Genomic DNA, 17304 nt, shown 5'->3' with positions numbered 1-17304 from the left:
GTTTGTACTTTTGTTATTCAAGCATCTGATCTTCATGTGTGTTGGTTTTAGGGATCATTCTGGTGTGTTTGAGGGACATTTAGGCAGTCATTAACTGAAACAGCATTGATTTTCTTGTGCAGATGTTGCTAATCATACACCAGACGTGACCCTGTGTAGGGTCAGATGTTAGACATGCTGTATGTTTTGTATACATTATATTAGTCTGATAAAGCACAGATATGTGACCCTGGACCACAAAACCAGTCATAAGTGTCAATTTTTTTGAAAATGTTATTTATACATCACCTGAAAGCTGAATATATAAGCTTTCCATTGAAGTATGGTTTGTTGGGAAAGGACCAAATTTGGCTGAAATACAACTATTTATCTGAAATGAAAATCTGGAATCTGAGGGTGCAAAAACAAAAAAAGAGGAAAAAATCGCCTTTAAAGTTGTTCAAATGAAGTTCTTAGTAATGCATATTTACTAATCAAAAATGAAGTTTTGATATATTCATGGTAGAAAATTTACTAAATATCTTCATGGAACATGATCTATACTTAATATCCTAATGATTTTTGGCATAAAAGAAAATGTATAATTTTGAGCCATACAATGTATTGTTGGCTATTGCTACAAATATACCTGTGCTGCTTATGACTGCTTCTGTGCTGCAGGGTCACATATAAGGTTTAGATATTCAATAAAAGAAAGTTAAAGGGATCAAGACACAAAAATATCTAATTTTCCTTGATCTATTGGCATATAAGAGGTATTTGTACCATTAAAACATCTTTAAGTTTCATAGAAAGGAACATGGAAGTTTCGTAGCTTAAAACGTTCTCCTCATTATAAAAAAAGCATTTATTTAATCAAGCTCCAGGACAGGCTTGTTTGGATCTGAGGTACAAGATGACATCACCTGGGCACAAACATTTGCATAAACACGCCTCTAGAGCAAGACATCAACGAATAGTCTTCTTCTCAGCATAGGCCCCGCCCAAAACATTTGATCACACTGAGTGTCGCGTCGCGTCAAAAGCTAATAGAAATCACAATCACTGCGCTCTCTTGTCTACACTGGAGACAGTAAACAGATATGAGTCTGTCGTCAGGACAAACGCAGTGAAAGATCGTTCGCTTCGACGCGTTTGGTTTAAACAGCTCCTTCACGTCTTTGTACAGATATCAGAAGAATCCCAGCGTAAGGAATGAGTGGATAGTTTATTTTTAAAGGCGTCCCGGTGTCGAGGATTTTGTTTTGTAATCGAGGCACAGTGTCATGGAGAGTCACAAAGAACCATTCGTTAAAAGATGAAGCGACACTAGATCTGCATCACAAACCGTAAGTAAATAATTTCATAATGCTTTGTCTGGAAATGACCGTTTTATTTTGATCATGTTGTCAAAACACTCACACGCAATAGCGAGGGGGCGTTGATACTGTTTCCTACGCAGTGACGTCAGCCAATCATAACAGCGGCTGATTACTGATGAGCCTTAAAGTACCCGCCCCTTTAAACAGCTCATTTTAGACAGAGGGTCAGAATGAGGGTTGAAAATAATCCTTTTTCCACATATTTATTTGTTTTTTGTGCAAAAAAGAAAAAAAGAAAAACTTAACTAACATTATAAGTAAACCTCAAGGAACATACTAAAATAATAATAATAATAAAAAAATAATCCATGTCATGACCCCTTTAACAGCCTATCTTCATCTCTGTGACCTCAAAGAGGACAGAACGTCTTAGTTAGATTATCAAACTACTGACTAAACAGATGTTACCAGCCCTTTAAGATCATTCGCTTGTTGTATTCCTCCTTGTAATTCTCTTAGGATAAAGGCATCTGCTAAATTAATAAATGTAATTGCATTAGCATTACTCTTCATGAATCCCTTACATACATGAGCACTCATTTGAGTCTTCATTCATGTTTTGTGTGAGAAACAGAGCTGAGCTACTCCCTGATAATCTTCCGCTTGGCTGCAGCTCTCGAATCTCTGTGTTTGTGTAGAGAACATCAAATGAACTCATCAGAGAGTTTCATGAGCTCTGAACTGAAATATCCCACGTGTCTTGAGAGTAAACGCTGGTGCTTTTCACTTTGTCCTCTTGTCAGTTTCTCCTCCCCCTGTTCCTGTGTCTCTCTCTCCCTCCCAGCGCTGAGTTCATTGAACTTCTGTCTGTTTTCTGACGATCCTCTAATGGGAAAGAGCTGGACGCTGATAAAGCACAATGTCTTGGGTCTTCTGGAATTTTCTCTGCTTGTTTCTAATACACTGTGTGAGCTCAGAAGGTGAGTGCGTCGTCTCGCCCGAACAGACCGAAGCTTCAGAATGACTCGTATTTCTCTTTATCTGACCTGAAGGTTTGTTGTTTAAGGCCTAATCAATGTCAGAGTGAGTTTGAGCATGCTAATGATAAGGTTTGGTTTATTTCTCAACACTCGGCTCTTCCGCTGCTATCAGGAGGGAGGCTTTGATGATGATGATGGCATGTGTTTCTTCAGTCTTCCTCCACAGTCGAGATGCCAGTCAGGTCTTGAGCCGGCGCCGGCGCGCCAACACCATGTTTGAGGAGCTAAAGAAGGGAAACATGGAGCGTGAGTGTGTTGAGGAGCGCTGCAGTTATGAGGAGGCCAGAGAAATCTTCGAGGATGTTAAAAAGACGGTCGGTGGTTTGTTTGTTTGTTTCTTTTTAAATATTTCATTGGAAACGTTCAGGAAATCATGTGTACCACCTCAGGCCGTTAGGACTCCACCTACTCTTGTGCAATTTTTGGGATTTTGCATGCTGGACGTAAATGCCAAGATGCACATTAAAGTTGTGCATAAAGAAAATTATATGCACAAATGAGTTTGATCATTTCTATATCTAATAAGAAAAAATGCACAATAACTACAATGGAAACACTGAATTAATTCCTCAATGTGCATCAAAAAAGTCATGTGACTTTGCCTCAACAGATTATGTGACTGGATAACGGAACAAACCATTGCGCCGATCTCATCGCACACCATCTTAAATATTGTTTTAATAATTCTGAAATGGCTGAGCCAAAGTCCTTCATCAAGATGATTTGGTACAAACACCTCCGTAACTGTCTCGCACAATTGCATTTCCAAACATCAGGCGACCAACGCAAGATAACACAACAGAGTTTGTTACTGCGTTTCATCTGCCGCAAGTCATTTATTATAATGTGGAAAAAAAGAGCCACAGGTTCCCCGGTTTTACCAACTTAAATTTTTATTATTGATATTTCGGGCCAGTTTCCATTGTGAACACATTGGATGGAAATGGTGTTTTATTCAAAATTCAGTATTCTAATATTTAAATTCATAACTTTGAATGGAAACATAGCTAGTGATGGACACGACTCCCTCAATATTCACTGTTTATAAAGCATCCCCTTATAATTTGAGTACTACGAAGTTTCCGAGTGTCTTACAAATATTAATAACTAATGATAACCAATTCTTTTTCGAAACATGTTTTGTGCCGAAATGTCACAGCCAATAGCTAGCAACTATCATCAGTGTGAATTTCTCCATAACAGAGTTGAACTATTGAACTTGATGTGGCCAATATAAATACAACGAATCATTTTCAGGCTGTATGAGAAACTTAGTTCTGTTTGAACCATTTGATGAAAATGAGATTTTTTGTTACTAAAATAACCACATGTGAAAGAAAGCATGGGGTCTAAGGTCTATTCTCATGAAAACAAACATCAAAATAAATGCAGTTCATCTGATGGATGTGTGTTGTGTTTTCTCTCAGGATGACTTCTGGAGCAAGTATGTTGGTGAGTCTGCAATGATCCTTGGGTTCAGCTTGGTTTTAATGGTGAAGTAAGTCTTGATACGAGTGCTTGTGTGTTTGGTGTTTGTTCAGATGGAGACGCGTGTTTGTCCCGCCCGTGTCTCAACGGCGGCGAGTGTAAAGACGCGATCGGGCCGTACACGTGTTACTGTCAGCAAGGCTTTAAGGGCTACAACTGTGAGATTGGTAAAGAGCCACATGATGTTCAGTAATAACACAACAGACCGTCAGTCGATCAGCGGCACTGAGTTTCACTCCTGTGTGTCTCGCTGCAGCTATTCCTGCGCTCTGTGAGAGTGAAAACGGAGGCTGCGATCATTTCTGCAGAGTGGAGAAGAATAACGTCGCCTGTTCATGCGCTAAAGGCTACGAGCTGGCCAATAATGAAAAGTCGTGTCAGTCTCAAGGTAAATGATGTTTTGACTTCAAGCGAGTTGTTTATCCGTCCCCAGTTTAAACACCTTTTGGTTTCAGATCCTTTCAAATGTGGCGCGGTCCATCCTCAGAAGACCAGAAGCATCTTAAACAACATACACATCAACAACACTGAGAATGAAGAGGAGACCACCGATGAGCCTGTCGTAGACGCCACGAACCCCCCTGGCAATGAGACAAGCAGCATGTTTGGCCTCCCCGAGCCGAAGATCTTGGGTCAGGTGGAGGAGGAAGCCATTCTGCCTGAATCGTCTTCGAGAAAGCAAAGAATCGTGAATGGTATGGAGTGTCTTCCTGGAGACTGTCCATGGCAGGTAGAGGCTTTTCTTTAAAGGGACAGTTCACCCAAAAATGAAAATTCTGTCATTAATGACTCACCCTCATGTCGTTCCAAACCCGTAAGACCTTCGTTTATCTTGGAACACAAATTAAGATATTTGTGATGAATTCCGAGAGCTCCATAGACAGCAAGGACCCTAACACCATCGAGGCTCAGAAACGTAGCAAGGACATCATTAAAATAATCCATGTGACATCAGTGGTTCAACCATAATTTTAAGAAGCTACGAGAAAACTTTTTGTGTGCAAAGAAAACAAAAATAACGACTTTATTCAACAATTCGTCTCCTCCGCGTCACCCTGTAGCGCCATTTTGGAGAGTATCTCATACGTAAACAACAGATGCAATGTTTGTACACGTTGGATACGCTGTTTACATTCAGATCAAAGCGTAAACAATGTAGAAAACAGGTTTGGAACGACACGAGGGTGAATAATTAATGACAGAATTTTCATTTTGGGGTGAACTATCCCTTTAAGCTCTTCTTTAGCATGAAACTTCACATTGGAGACATGAAATATGTCAGTCTGAGCATGTCGATGTTGGATCTTCTCTCAGGCTCTTCTCATCAGTGAAGACAACATCGGCTTCTGCGGCGGCACCATCTTAAACGAGTACATCGTCCTGTCGGCCGCTCACTGCATGAATCAGTCGCTCTCCACCCGGGTGGTTGTAGGTACGACTTTTTATATGAGCATCAGGAAATACTGTCATGACCCTTTATTTAAAATTTCAACATTTGTGAAATATTTTCATGCACATTTTCAGAGATTTGATCCACAAAAAAGCTGCTTGATATGCATCAAATAAACAACAGTAAATCTCCATAATCCATCATTTTTTAACATGCTATTGCTCAGATGTTGCTCCTTCATATCAGTATATTTTATGGTGTTCTCATAAGGGTAATTATAGTTGACTAAAACTAGTACTAAAACCATTTAATCTCACACTGTAGTATCACACATTATTCACACATAAAAAACACAACACACTTGTGAACAATTATTTAAATAACCTCACAATGATTACAGTCACCATCAACTGATCCCAATGGATCTTAGTTTTCATTGCCTCAACAAATGTATTTTAACACATTGTTACAAGAGACAATGAAAACCTAACATTAAAGTACAAAGACTCAAGAGCCCAACTAAAGCAAACACTGATCACAATAATGGTGGTTTGTTGAAATGTCAACATTTTCTCAACATTAATTGCGAGTGCAAAAGTGATTTTGATTCAGTGCAATTAACATTGACAAATCAACGATTTTTTTAACATTGATTCAATGGTTGCTTGCTATCAGGGATGTGAGCAAAAAAAAAAATTGCATTTGAGCCACATTTGCCTGCAGTGTGAACGTAGCCTTTGTGACTTCCTGTTTGGAAACGCAGTTGTGTAAGATATTATACTATTATAAGACACTATTATACAGAAAGAAGTGGAAGACTATTATACTACTATACAATTATACATAAATGACCATAGAATGACTGTAACAACATCTCGGATGCTATGCAGCGAGATCCGTCCGCTGGCTAGTGAAGTTATCCCATCACATCACATGACTTTTTTGATGTGCATGGAGCAATTTATTCACAAAATGTGTTTCCATCTCCCATTATTTGCATTATGCCTTTTTTACTCAAGTCAAAAACCACCTCAAGCGAGCATAAACCTTTTTTGCGAATTAAGGGATTTTTATTCGATATTTGGAGTTTCCATCACTTGTTTCTGATGCGACACTTCAAAATGCGCATAAAAACAGGGTGATAAAAACACAGCTACTGAGATCTCTGCCTTTTGATTCCTTGCGAATCTGAGTACTGTTTGAGACATGGTTGAGATCAGTGTTGGGGGTAACGCATTACAAGTAACCAAGTTACGTAATCAGATTACTTTTTTTCATGTAACTACTAAAGTAACGCATTACTTTTTAAGAAAATATCTGAGTTACTTTTTCAAATAAGTGACTCCAGTTCCTGTGTTTCTCATGTATTGAGTGACAGCTCTGGTGTTGAGAGAAATCAGGAGTAAGAACATGATCTTACTGTGGTTCTAGACTAAATATCAACATTATTTACTCATCTCACCTGCACTAAAACACATTCAGGATTCCTCGAAATGAATGAAAACAGTCAAATGCAAACTCAGAATATTATACAAACCTGCAATAACTAAATATGTTAAATAAGATAAATATAATTTATGTACTTAATCCCATTTTATTGACCAATGTCTTTGCTACTGACCTTCGATGATTCATTTCAACCATACTAATAAGCCAAAGTGACACATTTGTGTTTGATTTTTGTTTTTGCTGAATAGTGTTGATCTTTCTTCTCCTGCGTCATATTCTTCATGTGATTAGTTTGAGCGTCCTCTACTGTACAGACGTGAATCTATATTTCCTTCAGACTGAGGCGCATTCACTTCACTTTTGTTGTGAAAGGGCTTTTACATTTTTAAAACTTTTTTATATTAAAAACAAACAAGCAAGCCCTGCCCAGATTTTAAAAAGTAAATCAAAATTAACGTAACACATTACTTTCCATAAAAAGTAACGAAATTAGTTACTTTTTAGGAAGTAATGCAATATTGTAATGCATTCCTTTTAAAAGTAACTTTCTATGGCGTCAAATCTATGCCATTAATAACCGAGCGCACCACTTATGCTGGCACGCGCGGTAAATCACTTCCGCGAGAGGAAAACAGATCTACACGCCAGGAAACGGGAGCCCGCGAGCTAATTTCAAACACTCGCGCACGCGTCACTTGTCCTCTGCGCGCAATACAAGCCCTCGTGCGCACGTGATCATGACATGGCTTCATCAACAGACTAGATGCATGTAAGTTGTCATTTATTTTTTTATTTTTTTTAATAAATATAAGTAGGCTAAAGTGCAGAACCCTCTTACAATGAAAGAATATATTACCATCAACCCCTAAAATTTGACGTAGTAATACAAAATATATTAAAAAGTTGGTCGCACTTTATATTAGGTGGCCTTAACTACTATGTACTTACATTTAAATTAATAATTTGATACAATGCACTTATTGTGTACATACATGTTTTTATATTGTACTTATATTTTTAAAAATACCTATATGTACTTATATCTGTAATTAATTTCTGTAATTACATTTATAATTACACTGTTGACCCATCCCTCACACCTTAACCCACCCTTAAACCTACCCATACCACCAAACCTGTCCCTAACCTTACCTGTATCCCACCTCAACAGCAGCAAAAGTGTTTTGCAATACAATATGAACACAATAAGTACATTGTACTTATTTTTTGATGTAAGTACATAGTAGTTAAGGCCACCTAATATAAAATGTAACCAAAAAGTTTATACAGCAACTCTTGCTTATTTATATGAACAAATAATTTATTCATCCAAAGGTCCTTTGAACCAATTTGGGATATACAGTCATGTACATTTATGCATTTAGCAGACACTTTAAAAGCAACTTACAGTGCATTCAGGTTACACATTATTATTATTTTTTTATCAGTATGTGTGTTCCCTGGGAATTGAACACATGGCCTTTTGCGCTACTAACACAATGCTCTACCACTGAGCCACAGGAACACATATTATTATTTACAATTATTTAATGGACACTTCTCACATTTTTGAGGTTGTATATAAATATGGTTGGGTAAGCATATAGTGGTGAACTACAACTAATTCAGCATATAGCAACAAGTTGACTATTAGTTTTATTTTATTTTATTTTCATTTTGCAAAGTTAATATAGCCCAAGCTTTATGTTGCATGAAAATTTCAAATATAACCTTTTTGGTAGATTTACCATGCTAATAACCATGGAAACTTGTCATTAAAATCTATAAAAAAGGATTTATGGTCCTTTTTTATCTTTGTAACATCACAAGATTGTAATCACTAGTAATCACTAGTAAAAGGAAGAATTTATGTTAATTTATGTTAATAAACTTTTATTCTAATGATGTATTCTACTGACAATGCATGCAATACATTTTCATTAAAACAGCCATGTTATATTTATAAAAAAAATAAAATAAATAAATGACAACTTGCATCTGGTCTGTTGATGAAGCCATGTTTCAGGTCACATGTGAATTATGGATCGCCTTTTCATAGGCGTCCAATCACAACTTCCGGAAAAGGGGAAGTATCCAATGGCGTTAGAGATAACAATTAAAACAGCAAGCCCCCACGACTGACAAAGTGTGTTGAGTGTTTGAAATTAGCTCGCGGGCTCCCGTTTCCTCGCGTGTAGATCGGTTTTCCTCTCGCGGAAGTGATTTACCGCGCGCGCCTGCATAAGTGGTGCGCTCGGTTATTAATGGCATAGATTTGACGCCATAACTTTCCCCAACACTGGTTGAGATCTCTTTCTAAACTCTAGAGGAGACACATGTGAGATTACTCTCAGGAGAAACATCACAGAGAGTTCGGTAAAAGTGTCCATCTGTGAGAAACAATAGAGATGTTAAAGAGATCTCACTCCTGTTTGTGTCTTCCTGTCAGGTGAGTTCGACACGCTGGTCAACGAGGGTCGTGAGGTCACACACGACGTAGACGAGATTCTGATTCACAAGAACTACATGGCTGAGACCTACCACAACGACATCGCCCTCATCAAGCTCAGCAGGCCCATCAGATTCAGCAGATTCATCATCCCCGCCTGCCTTCCAGAGCGTGAATTCGCCGAGCGCGTGCTGATGCTCCAAGAGGATGGGCTGGTGAGCGGCTTCGGCCGAGTGCGCGAGGGCGGCCTCCAGTCCACCGTCCTGCAGAAGCTGACCGTGCCGTACGTCGACCGCGCCAAGTGCATCGAGTCCAGCAAGTTTAAGATCTCCACCCGCATGTTCTGCGCCGGATACGATCAGGAGGAGAAGGATGCCTGTCAGGGCGACAGCGGCGGGCCGCACGTGACACGCTACAAAAGCACGTGGTTTGTGACGGGCGTGGTGAGCTGGGGTGAAGGGTGCGCCCGGAAGGGCAAGTACGGCGTCTACACACAGGTCTCCAAATACATCTCGTGGATCCATAACGCCATGGCCAAAGTCATGCCGCAGATGGAAGCGTCTATAAAACCCAAAGCAAAGCGGGAGCTGCTTCGGAAGACTCCCGTACGCAGAGTCTGACATCTTTCTGTCTTAATTCATGTTGATTCATCAATGACATTATTTTGTTTTCTTTCATAATCTTTTATGCGCATATGTGACCATAAAACATTTTGTGAAATTGAGATTTATGCATCTTATGAAAGCTGAATGAATAAGCTTTCCATTGATATTCCATTGATTAAAAACTAAATATTGAGAAAATCATCTTTAAAGTTGTCTGAATGAGGTTCTTAGCAATGCATATTACTAATCAAAAATTAAGTTTTGATAATTTACAAAATATCTTAATGGAACATGATCTTTACTTAATGTCCTAAAGAAAAATGGATCATTTTGACCCATTCAATGTATTGTTGGCTATTGCTACAAATATACCTGTGCTGCTTATGACTGCTTTTGTGCTCCATAGTCACATATAATAATGGTGTATTCAAATCATGTCAGATCGTTTTTACGAGTTGAACGCCACCACATTGTAAGTTAGGAGCATCAGTGAGAGAATATTTAGGATGTGATGGATGTAGTATCTGTATTGATGGTAAATCTGGTAAAATGATTTTCATTTTATATATCTTGTCAATTAAAGTCGCATGTATAAAATAACATTGTATTGTACAATTACGACAGAAAATTATATTACTATTTTAATATTTTAATTTACAAAACTTCATAAATTGAATAAAAACTTAAAACACACTTAAAAGCATGTTTTTTTCGTCATGTTTCAGAAGTAGAGATTTTTTAAAAATCAGAATTTTATATAGAATTTTACATCGACCAAAGTTACTTGAACGCACCTGACGTCATAATTACGACTTACTAACTCGTAAATACGAATGTTCCAAGAGGACTTGAATACGCTATAAATTACTCCAGTTATGAACAATCTAATCAAATTCTCACTGATAAAACAATGTTATTTCTAGTTAGAGTGTTGTTGACTACTGACCAAATGAGATGCTTCACAGTTTTAATGAAGATGACAATTGATTTTATAAGCTGTTTCTATCATATTCATATCATATAAAGTCAAATGTGTTTTCTGATTAGAAATTGACAGCTTTTATAAAACCCAAAGCAAAGTCAAGTCAAGTCACCTTTATTTATATAGCGCTTTTACAATGCAGATTGTGTCAAAGCACTTAACAGTATCAAATTGGAGGATAGAGTGTCAGTAATGTATAATGATAAGATTAAACACTCAATTTTCAGTTAAAGGCATTTCATTATTGAATTCAGAGATGTCATTGTCTAGCTCAGTTTAGTTTAAATAGTAGCTGTGCAATCAAATCGGCGATAATCGCTAGAAATTAAGTGTCCCCAACTGAGCAAGCCAGAGGCGACAGCGGCAAGGAACCAAAACTCCTCTGTGACAGAATGGAGAAAAACCTTGGGAGAAACCAGGCTCAGTCGGGGCCAGTTCTCCTCTGACCAGACGAAACCCGCAGTTCAAAAGTTTATATTTCTATTTTAATTTTGTTGCAATTTCTAACAATAGTAGTATTATGTAGTTAGGTATTTTATTATATTTTAGTTATTTTGTTATTTTTGGTTGATATATCTAGGGATATATCTCTGGGGTCATCTGGGTGTCCTGGTCTCCGCTGACGATCAGGGCTGTAGACATCATCTCTTGGTGCTGATCCACCATCTGATCGGATACGGACTGAGAAACAGACTAGGAAAGAAACAAACAAATATTAGCGTAGATGCCATTCAACTGACGATGTAACGAGTACATCGTGTGTTATGGGGAGTGTTCCCGGTTCGGTTGATCTAATTAATGCAGCCTAACAATCCTTTAACGGATTTGAATAATAGAAGCGTATTAATGCGTTATGTGTAAGCCAGGCTAAAAGATGGGTCTTTAATCTAGATTTAAACTGACAGAGTGTGTCTGCCTCCCGAACAGTGTTAGGTAGACTGTTCCAGAGTTTGGGTGCTAAATAGGAATAGGATCTGCCGCCCGCAGTCGATTTTGATATTCTAGGTATTATCAAACGGCCAGAGTTTTGAGAACGCAGCGGACGTGGAGGACTATAATGCGATAAGAGCTCGCTCAAGTACTGAGGAGCTAAACCATTCAGGGCTTTATAAGTAATTAACAAGATTTTAAAATCTATCCGATGCTTGATAGGGAGCCAGTGCAGTGTTGACAGAACCGGGCTAATATGGTCATATTTCCTGGTTCTAGTAAGGACTCAAGGGGAGCTGCTTCAGAAGACGCCCGTACTCAAGAATCTGACGTCAAAGGGAATTAATTCTTAATTCTTGTTCTTAATTCGTGCTGATTCTTCAATGAAATTATTTTGTTTGCCTTCATAATCATATGCATGTAATGGTGCATTCAAGTAATGTCAGATAGATCGCTTTTACAAGTTTTTACCACCACAAATGAAACTCGAAACTTTCTTTAAGCCTTGTGTCATGAGCCGGGTTTGACTCTAGTTTTCTTTTCCTTTCTATTTCTTGCGCTGCTATCCTAGACTCAGCTGTTTGCGATCACTGATTGGGATGCCACCTGTTTCTCTTTGATGCTGATTTGCTTCTCTATTTCTCTCTGCATGTTTCTAGGCGTTTTTGCCAGATTATTGTGTTTTGCGGCCAGTCTTCTAGCTCTCTCTCTAACACTTCCAAAGCTCTGTTGTGTCAAGTCAAATACTGTCCTGTCTAGTTTAGTCGGGTCCTGTCGAGTGTTTTACCAGACTTCTGCCCAGTCTCCTAGTTACCTGCTGCCAGTGGTTCGTTCGCCTCCGGACCGTACAGCCTTCTGTGTTAGTCGCCACTCGCCATGCCGGCTGGGACTGCACTCCCTCACTCACAAGTCAAGTTAACTTCTATGTTCCAGTTTCTCCTGAGTTATTTTCCAGTTCTGCGTATGCCTGATCCTGCTAGCGAACGCCAGACTGCCTGAGTTCGTTTTGTGAACAATAAATCCTCTGTTTGACTTGCCTTTGCCTCTGGGTCCCTTTTTTTGTGACAGAATAATCTGACCAAAGCATGAACGTGGAAAGCCTGTCTGCCCAGGTTATGGAGTTAACCAGTCGGGTGCAGAATCTGCGTCCTGCTCAATCTGCTATGCCTCAGCCGCGTAATCTTCCTGAACCACGAATTAACAACCCTCCTTGTTATTCCGGACAGCCTATGGAATGCCGAGCCTTTTTGACACAGTGTGAAGTGGGCGGGCACGTGACTGGGAGCGGCAGCGTGGGAGATGGAGGCCAGCTGCTGTGAACAGTTTTCTTTATTTAAGGAGATGATTAAGATTTTCGATCGCTCTGTCTATGGACATGAGGCATCTCGACAACTTGTAACACTTCACCTGGGGAAGTGTTCTGCTGCCGATTATGCTATAGAGTTCCGCACCTTAGCGCCCACTTGCGAGTGGAACAAGCAGGCCCTCACCACTCGTTTTTTAGAGGGTCTCTCTGGGGAGATCAAGGAGGAGATTCTAACTTGTGATCTGCCAACCCGCTTGGAACAACTGGTAGAACTGGCCATCCACCTCAGTTCCATCCAGTTCGAACCCAAACTGGGGGGTCTTCGCATCTCCACTGCAGAACGTCAGTGCCGCATTCTTGGGGGACTCTGCATGTATTATGGCGCGCAGGGGCATGTCCAGTAAAAGAGAGGGCTCGCCAGTAGACTGGGGAGTACTGGGTAGTACTGGCGAGTGCGACTACCTTTTCCCCATCTCACAAGGCTAGTAACTCCCTCACTGCCCTCCTGCGCTGTGGTGGTTCCACCTTTTCCTGTGCGACTCTTGTTGACTCGGGGGCCGAGGGGAATTTTATGGATGAGAACTGGGCTCTCGATCAGGAGTTAAGTAAACCCCCTACGATCTATGCCCTGGATGGTCGCATCCTTTCCAAGGTCCTTCGTGCCACCGCTCCAGTGAGTCTCATCATTTCCGGCAATCACCAAGAGACAATTTCCTTTTTTATTTTTCGTTCCCCCCTTAAGCCTATCATTTTGGGGCACCCTTGGTTAACTCAACATAATCCTCAGTTTAACTGGGTAGAAGGGACCATCATGTCTTGGGGCTTATCTTGTCACGTAAAGTGTCTTGTCTCGGCTATGCCTGTTGTGTCCTCTGTTTCTGTGTTTCAGGAAGAGCCCGGTGATTTGTCTGGTGTCCCGGAGGAGTACCACGATCTGCGGTAAACTATATTCCTTGTCTGCTCCAGAACGCGAGGCGCTCGAGAAATACCTTGCCGACTCGCTTGCCACCGGTCCTATTGTCCCCTGCACCTCTCTTCTTTCGTGAAAAAGAAGGATGGTTCTTTGCATCCCTGCATTGATTATCGTGGACTAAACGACATAATGGTCAAGAACCGGTACCCGCTGCCACTTATGTCGTCGGCCTTCGAGATAATGCAGGGAGCAAAGATTTTCACAAAATTGGACCTCCGCAATGCATACCACTTAGTGCACATCAAGGAGGGAGACAAGTGGAAGACAACTTTCAACACTCCCTTAGGCTCATCAACGCTCCGGACGTCTTCCAAGCGTTGGTGAATGATGTCCTGAGGGCATGCTTAATATCTTCGTTTTTGTGCACCTGGACGACATTCTCATTTTTTCGTCTTCCCTTCAGGAACACGTCCAGCACGTGCGTCGTGTGCTACAACGTCTGTTAGAGAATTGTTTTTTTGTGAAGGTTGAGAAGTGCGTTTTTCATGCCAGTTAGGTCATTCTAACAGTCGTTGATCGAATTTCTAAGGCGGCCCGATTTATCCCCCTTCCCAAGCTCCCTTCAGCAAAGGAGATGGCGCTAGCAGTGTTTGATCACGTTTTTAAGATCCATGGGCTACCCACTGACATTGTCTCCGATAGAGGGCCTCAATTTGTCTCTCAGTTTTGGAGGGAATTCTGTCGACAGATCGGAGCTACGGCTAGTCTGTCGTTGGGATTTCACCCACATACTAATGGACAAGCCGAACACGTCAATCAGATCCTTGGGCGTTTGCTCCGTACTCTAGCTGCTCACAACCCCACTTCCTGATGTGAACAGCTGGGTTGGGCCGAATACGCCTATAACTCGCTAACGTCGTCATCCACCGGGTTATCTCTGTTTCATTGTTGTCTAGGTTACCAGCCACTCCTTGCAAGAATCGGAAGTCTCTGTTCCCTCTGTCCAAGCCCTTATAGAGCACTGCCAACATACCTGGAGAATTGTGCGGAAGACATTGTGTAAGACTAGAGAACACACCCAGCTGCTAATCGCCACCGTTCTAAAGCCCCTAGGTACATTTGTGGCCAGAGAGTGTGGCTATCCACTCGTAACCTAACCCTTCAGTCTCTGTCTTGTAAGTTAGTGCCTAAATTTTTAATTGTCAAGGTCCTCAGTCCGGTGGCGGTGCGACTCAAGCTACCACACTATTTACAACAGGTGCACCTGGTTTTCCATGTCTCGTACAGTGGGGCAAAAAAGTATTTAGTCAGCCACCAATTGTGCAAGTTCTCCCACTTAAAAAGATGAGAGAGGCCTGTAATTTTCATCATAGGTATACCTCAACTATGAGAGACAAAATGAGGGAAAAAAATCCAGAAAATCACATTGTAGGATTTTTAAAGAATTAATTGGTAAATTCCTCGGTAAAATAAGTATTTGGTCACCTACAAACAAGCAAGATTTCTGGCTCTCACAGACCTGTAACTTCTTCTTTAAGAGGCTCCTCTGTCCTCCACTCGTTACCTGTATTAATGGCATCTGTTTGAACTCGTTATCAGTATAAAAGACACCTGTCCACAACCTCAAACAGTCCAACTCCAAACTCCACCATGGCCAAGACCAAAGAGCTGTCAAAGGACACCAGAAACAAAATTGTAGACCTGCACCAGGCTGGGAAGACTGAATCTGCAATAGGTAAGCAGCTTGGTGTGAAGAAATCAACTGTGGGAGCAATTATTAGAAAATGGAAGACATACAAGACCACTGATAATCTCCCTCGATCTGGGGCTCCACGCAAGATGTTTCCCCGTGGGGTCAAAATGATCACAAGAACTGTGAGCAAAAATCCCAGAACCATACGGGGGGACCTAGTGAATGACCTGCAGAGAGCTGGGACCAAAGTAACAAAGGCTACCATCAGTAACACACTGCGCCGCCAGGGACTCAAATCCTGCAGTGCCAGACGTGTCCCCCTGCTTAAGCCAGTACATGTCCGGCCCGTCTGAAGTTTGCTAGAGAGCATTTGGATGATCCAGAAGAGGATTGGGAGAATGTCATATGGTCAGATGAAACCAAAATAGAACTTTTTGGTAAAAACTCAACTTGTCGTGTTTGGAGGAGAAAGAACAGCATACCTACTGTGAAGCATGGGGGTGGAAACATCATGCTTTGGGGCTGTTTTTATGCAAAGGGACCAGGACGACTGATCCGTGTAAACGAAAGAATGAATGGGGCCATGTATCGTGAGATTTTGAGTGAAAACCTCCTTCCATCAGCAAGGGCATTGAAGATGAAACGTGGCTGGGTCTTTCAGCATGACAATGACCCCAAACACACCGCCGAACAGCGAAGGAGTGGCTTCGTGAAGCATTTCAAGGTCCTGGAGTGGCCGAGCCAGTCTCCAGATCTCAACCCCATCGAAAATCTTTGGAGGGAGTTGAAAGTCCATGTTGCCCAGCGACAGCCCCAAAACAGATCTGCATGGAGGAATGGGCCAAAATACCAGCAACAGTGTGTGAAAACCTTGTGAAGACTTACAGAAAACGTTTGACCTGTGTCATTGCCAACAAAGGGTATATAACAAAGTATTGAGATGAAATTTTGTTATTGACCAAATACTTATTTTCCACCATAATTTGCAAATAATTTCTTTAAAAATCCTACAATGTGATTTTCTGGATTTTTTTTCTCATTTTGTCTCTCATAGTTGAGGTATACCTATGATGAAAATTACAGGCCTCTCTCATCTTTTTAAGTGGGAAAACTTGCACAATTGGTGGCTGACTAAATACTTTTTTGCCCCACTGTATATTAAACCCGTTATTCGCCCACCCTCCCATCTTTCCCCATCCTCCCACACGTCCTTGTCGAGGGTTCTCCGGTCTATAGAGTCAAGAAACTGTTGGCTGCCCGCCCTCTAGGAAGGGGTTTTCAGTACTTGGTCGATTGGGAGGGGTACGGCCCGGACATTCTGGACCGCTCGCTCATCGAGGACAGTCTTCTTCCTTGGGAGTGGCAGGGTGTGCTCCTCAGGGAGGGGTACTGTCACAACCCGGGTTTGACTCTAGTTTTCTTTTCCTTTCTATTTCTTGCGCTGCTATCCTAGACTCAGCTGTTCGCGATCACTGATTGGGACGGCACCTGTTTCTCTTTGACACTGATTTGCTCCTCTATTTCTCTCTGCGTGTTTCTAGGCGTTTTTGCCAGATTATTGTGCTTCCCGGCCAGTCTTCTAGCACTCTCTCTAACACTTCCAAAGCTCTGTTGTGTCAAGTCAAGTACTGTCCTGTCTAGTTTAGTCGAGTCCTGTCGAATGTTTTACCAGACTTCTGCCCAGTTTCCTAGTTACCTGCTGCCAGTGGTTCGTTCGCCTCCGGGCGCTGCCCTCCGAACTGTACAGCCTTCTGTGAT

The 17304-nt window shown here is 41.1% G+C and overlaps 1 protein-coding gene across 1 annotated transcript; it reads left to right on the top strand.

The window, feature by feature from the left end:
• Positions 1 to 2121: 2121 nt before the first annotated feature.
• Positions 2122 to 10415, top strand: f10 (coagulation factor X). Its single transcript, XM_058778070.1, has 8 exons — positions 2122 to 2281; positions 2495 to 2655; positions 3769 to 3793; positions 3883 to 3996; positions 4086 to 4217; positions 4285 to 4559; positions 5144 to 5261; positions 9118 to 10415. Exons 1-8 carry the CDS (start codon positions 2221 to 2223, stop codon positions 9735 to 9737), a joined length of 1506 nt encoding a protein of 501 aa, XP_058634053.1. The 5' UTR covers positions 2122 to 2220; the 3' UTR covers positions 9738 to 10415.
• Positions 10416 to 17304: the final 6889 nt, after the last annotated feature.

The sequence above is a fragment of the Onychostoma macrolepis genome, chromosome 01, assembly GCF_012432095.1.
Source record: "Onychostoma macrolepis isolate SWU-2019 chromosome 01, ASM1243209v1, whole genome shotgun sequence".
Lineage (NCBI taxonomy): Eukaryota > Metazoa > Chordata > Actinopteri > Cypriniformes > Cyprinidae > Onychostoma > Onychostoma macrolepis.
Note: the sequence above shows the minus strand (reverse complement) of the source record. Positions and strands in the feature narration are given on the sequence as shown.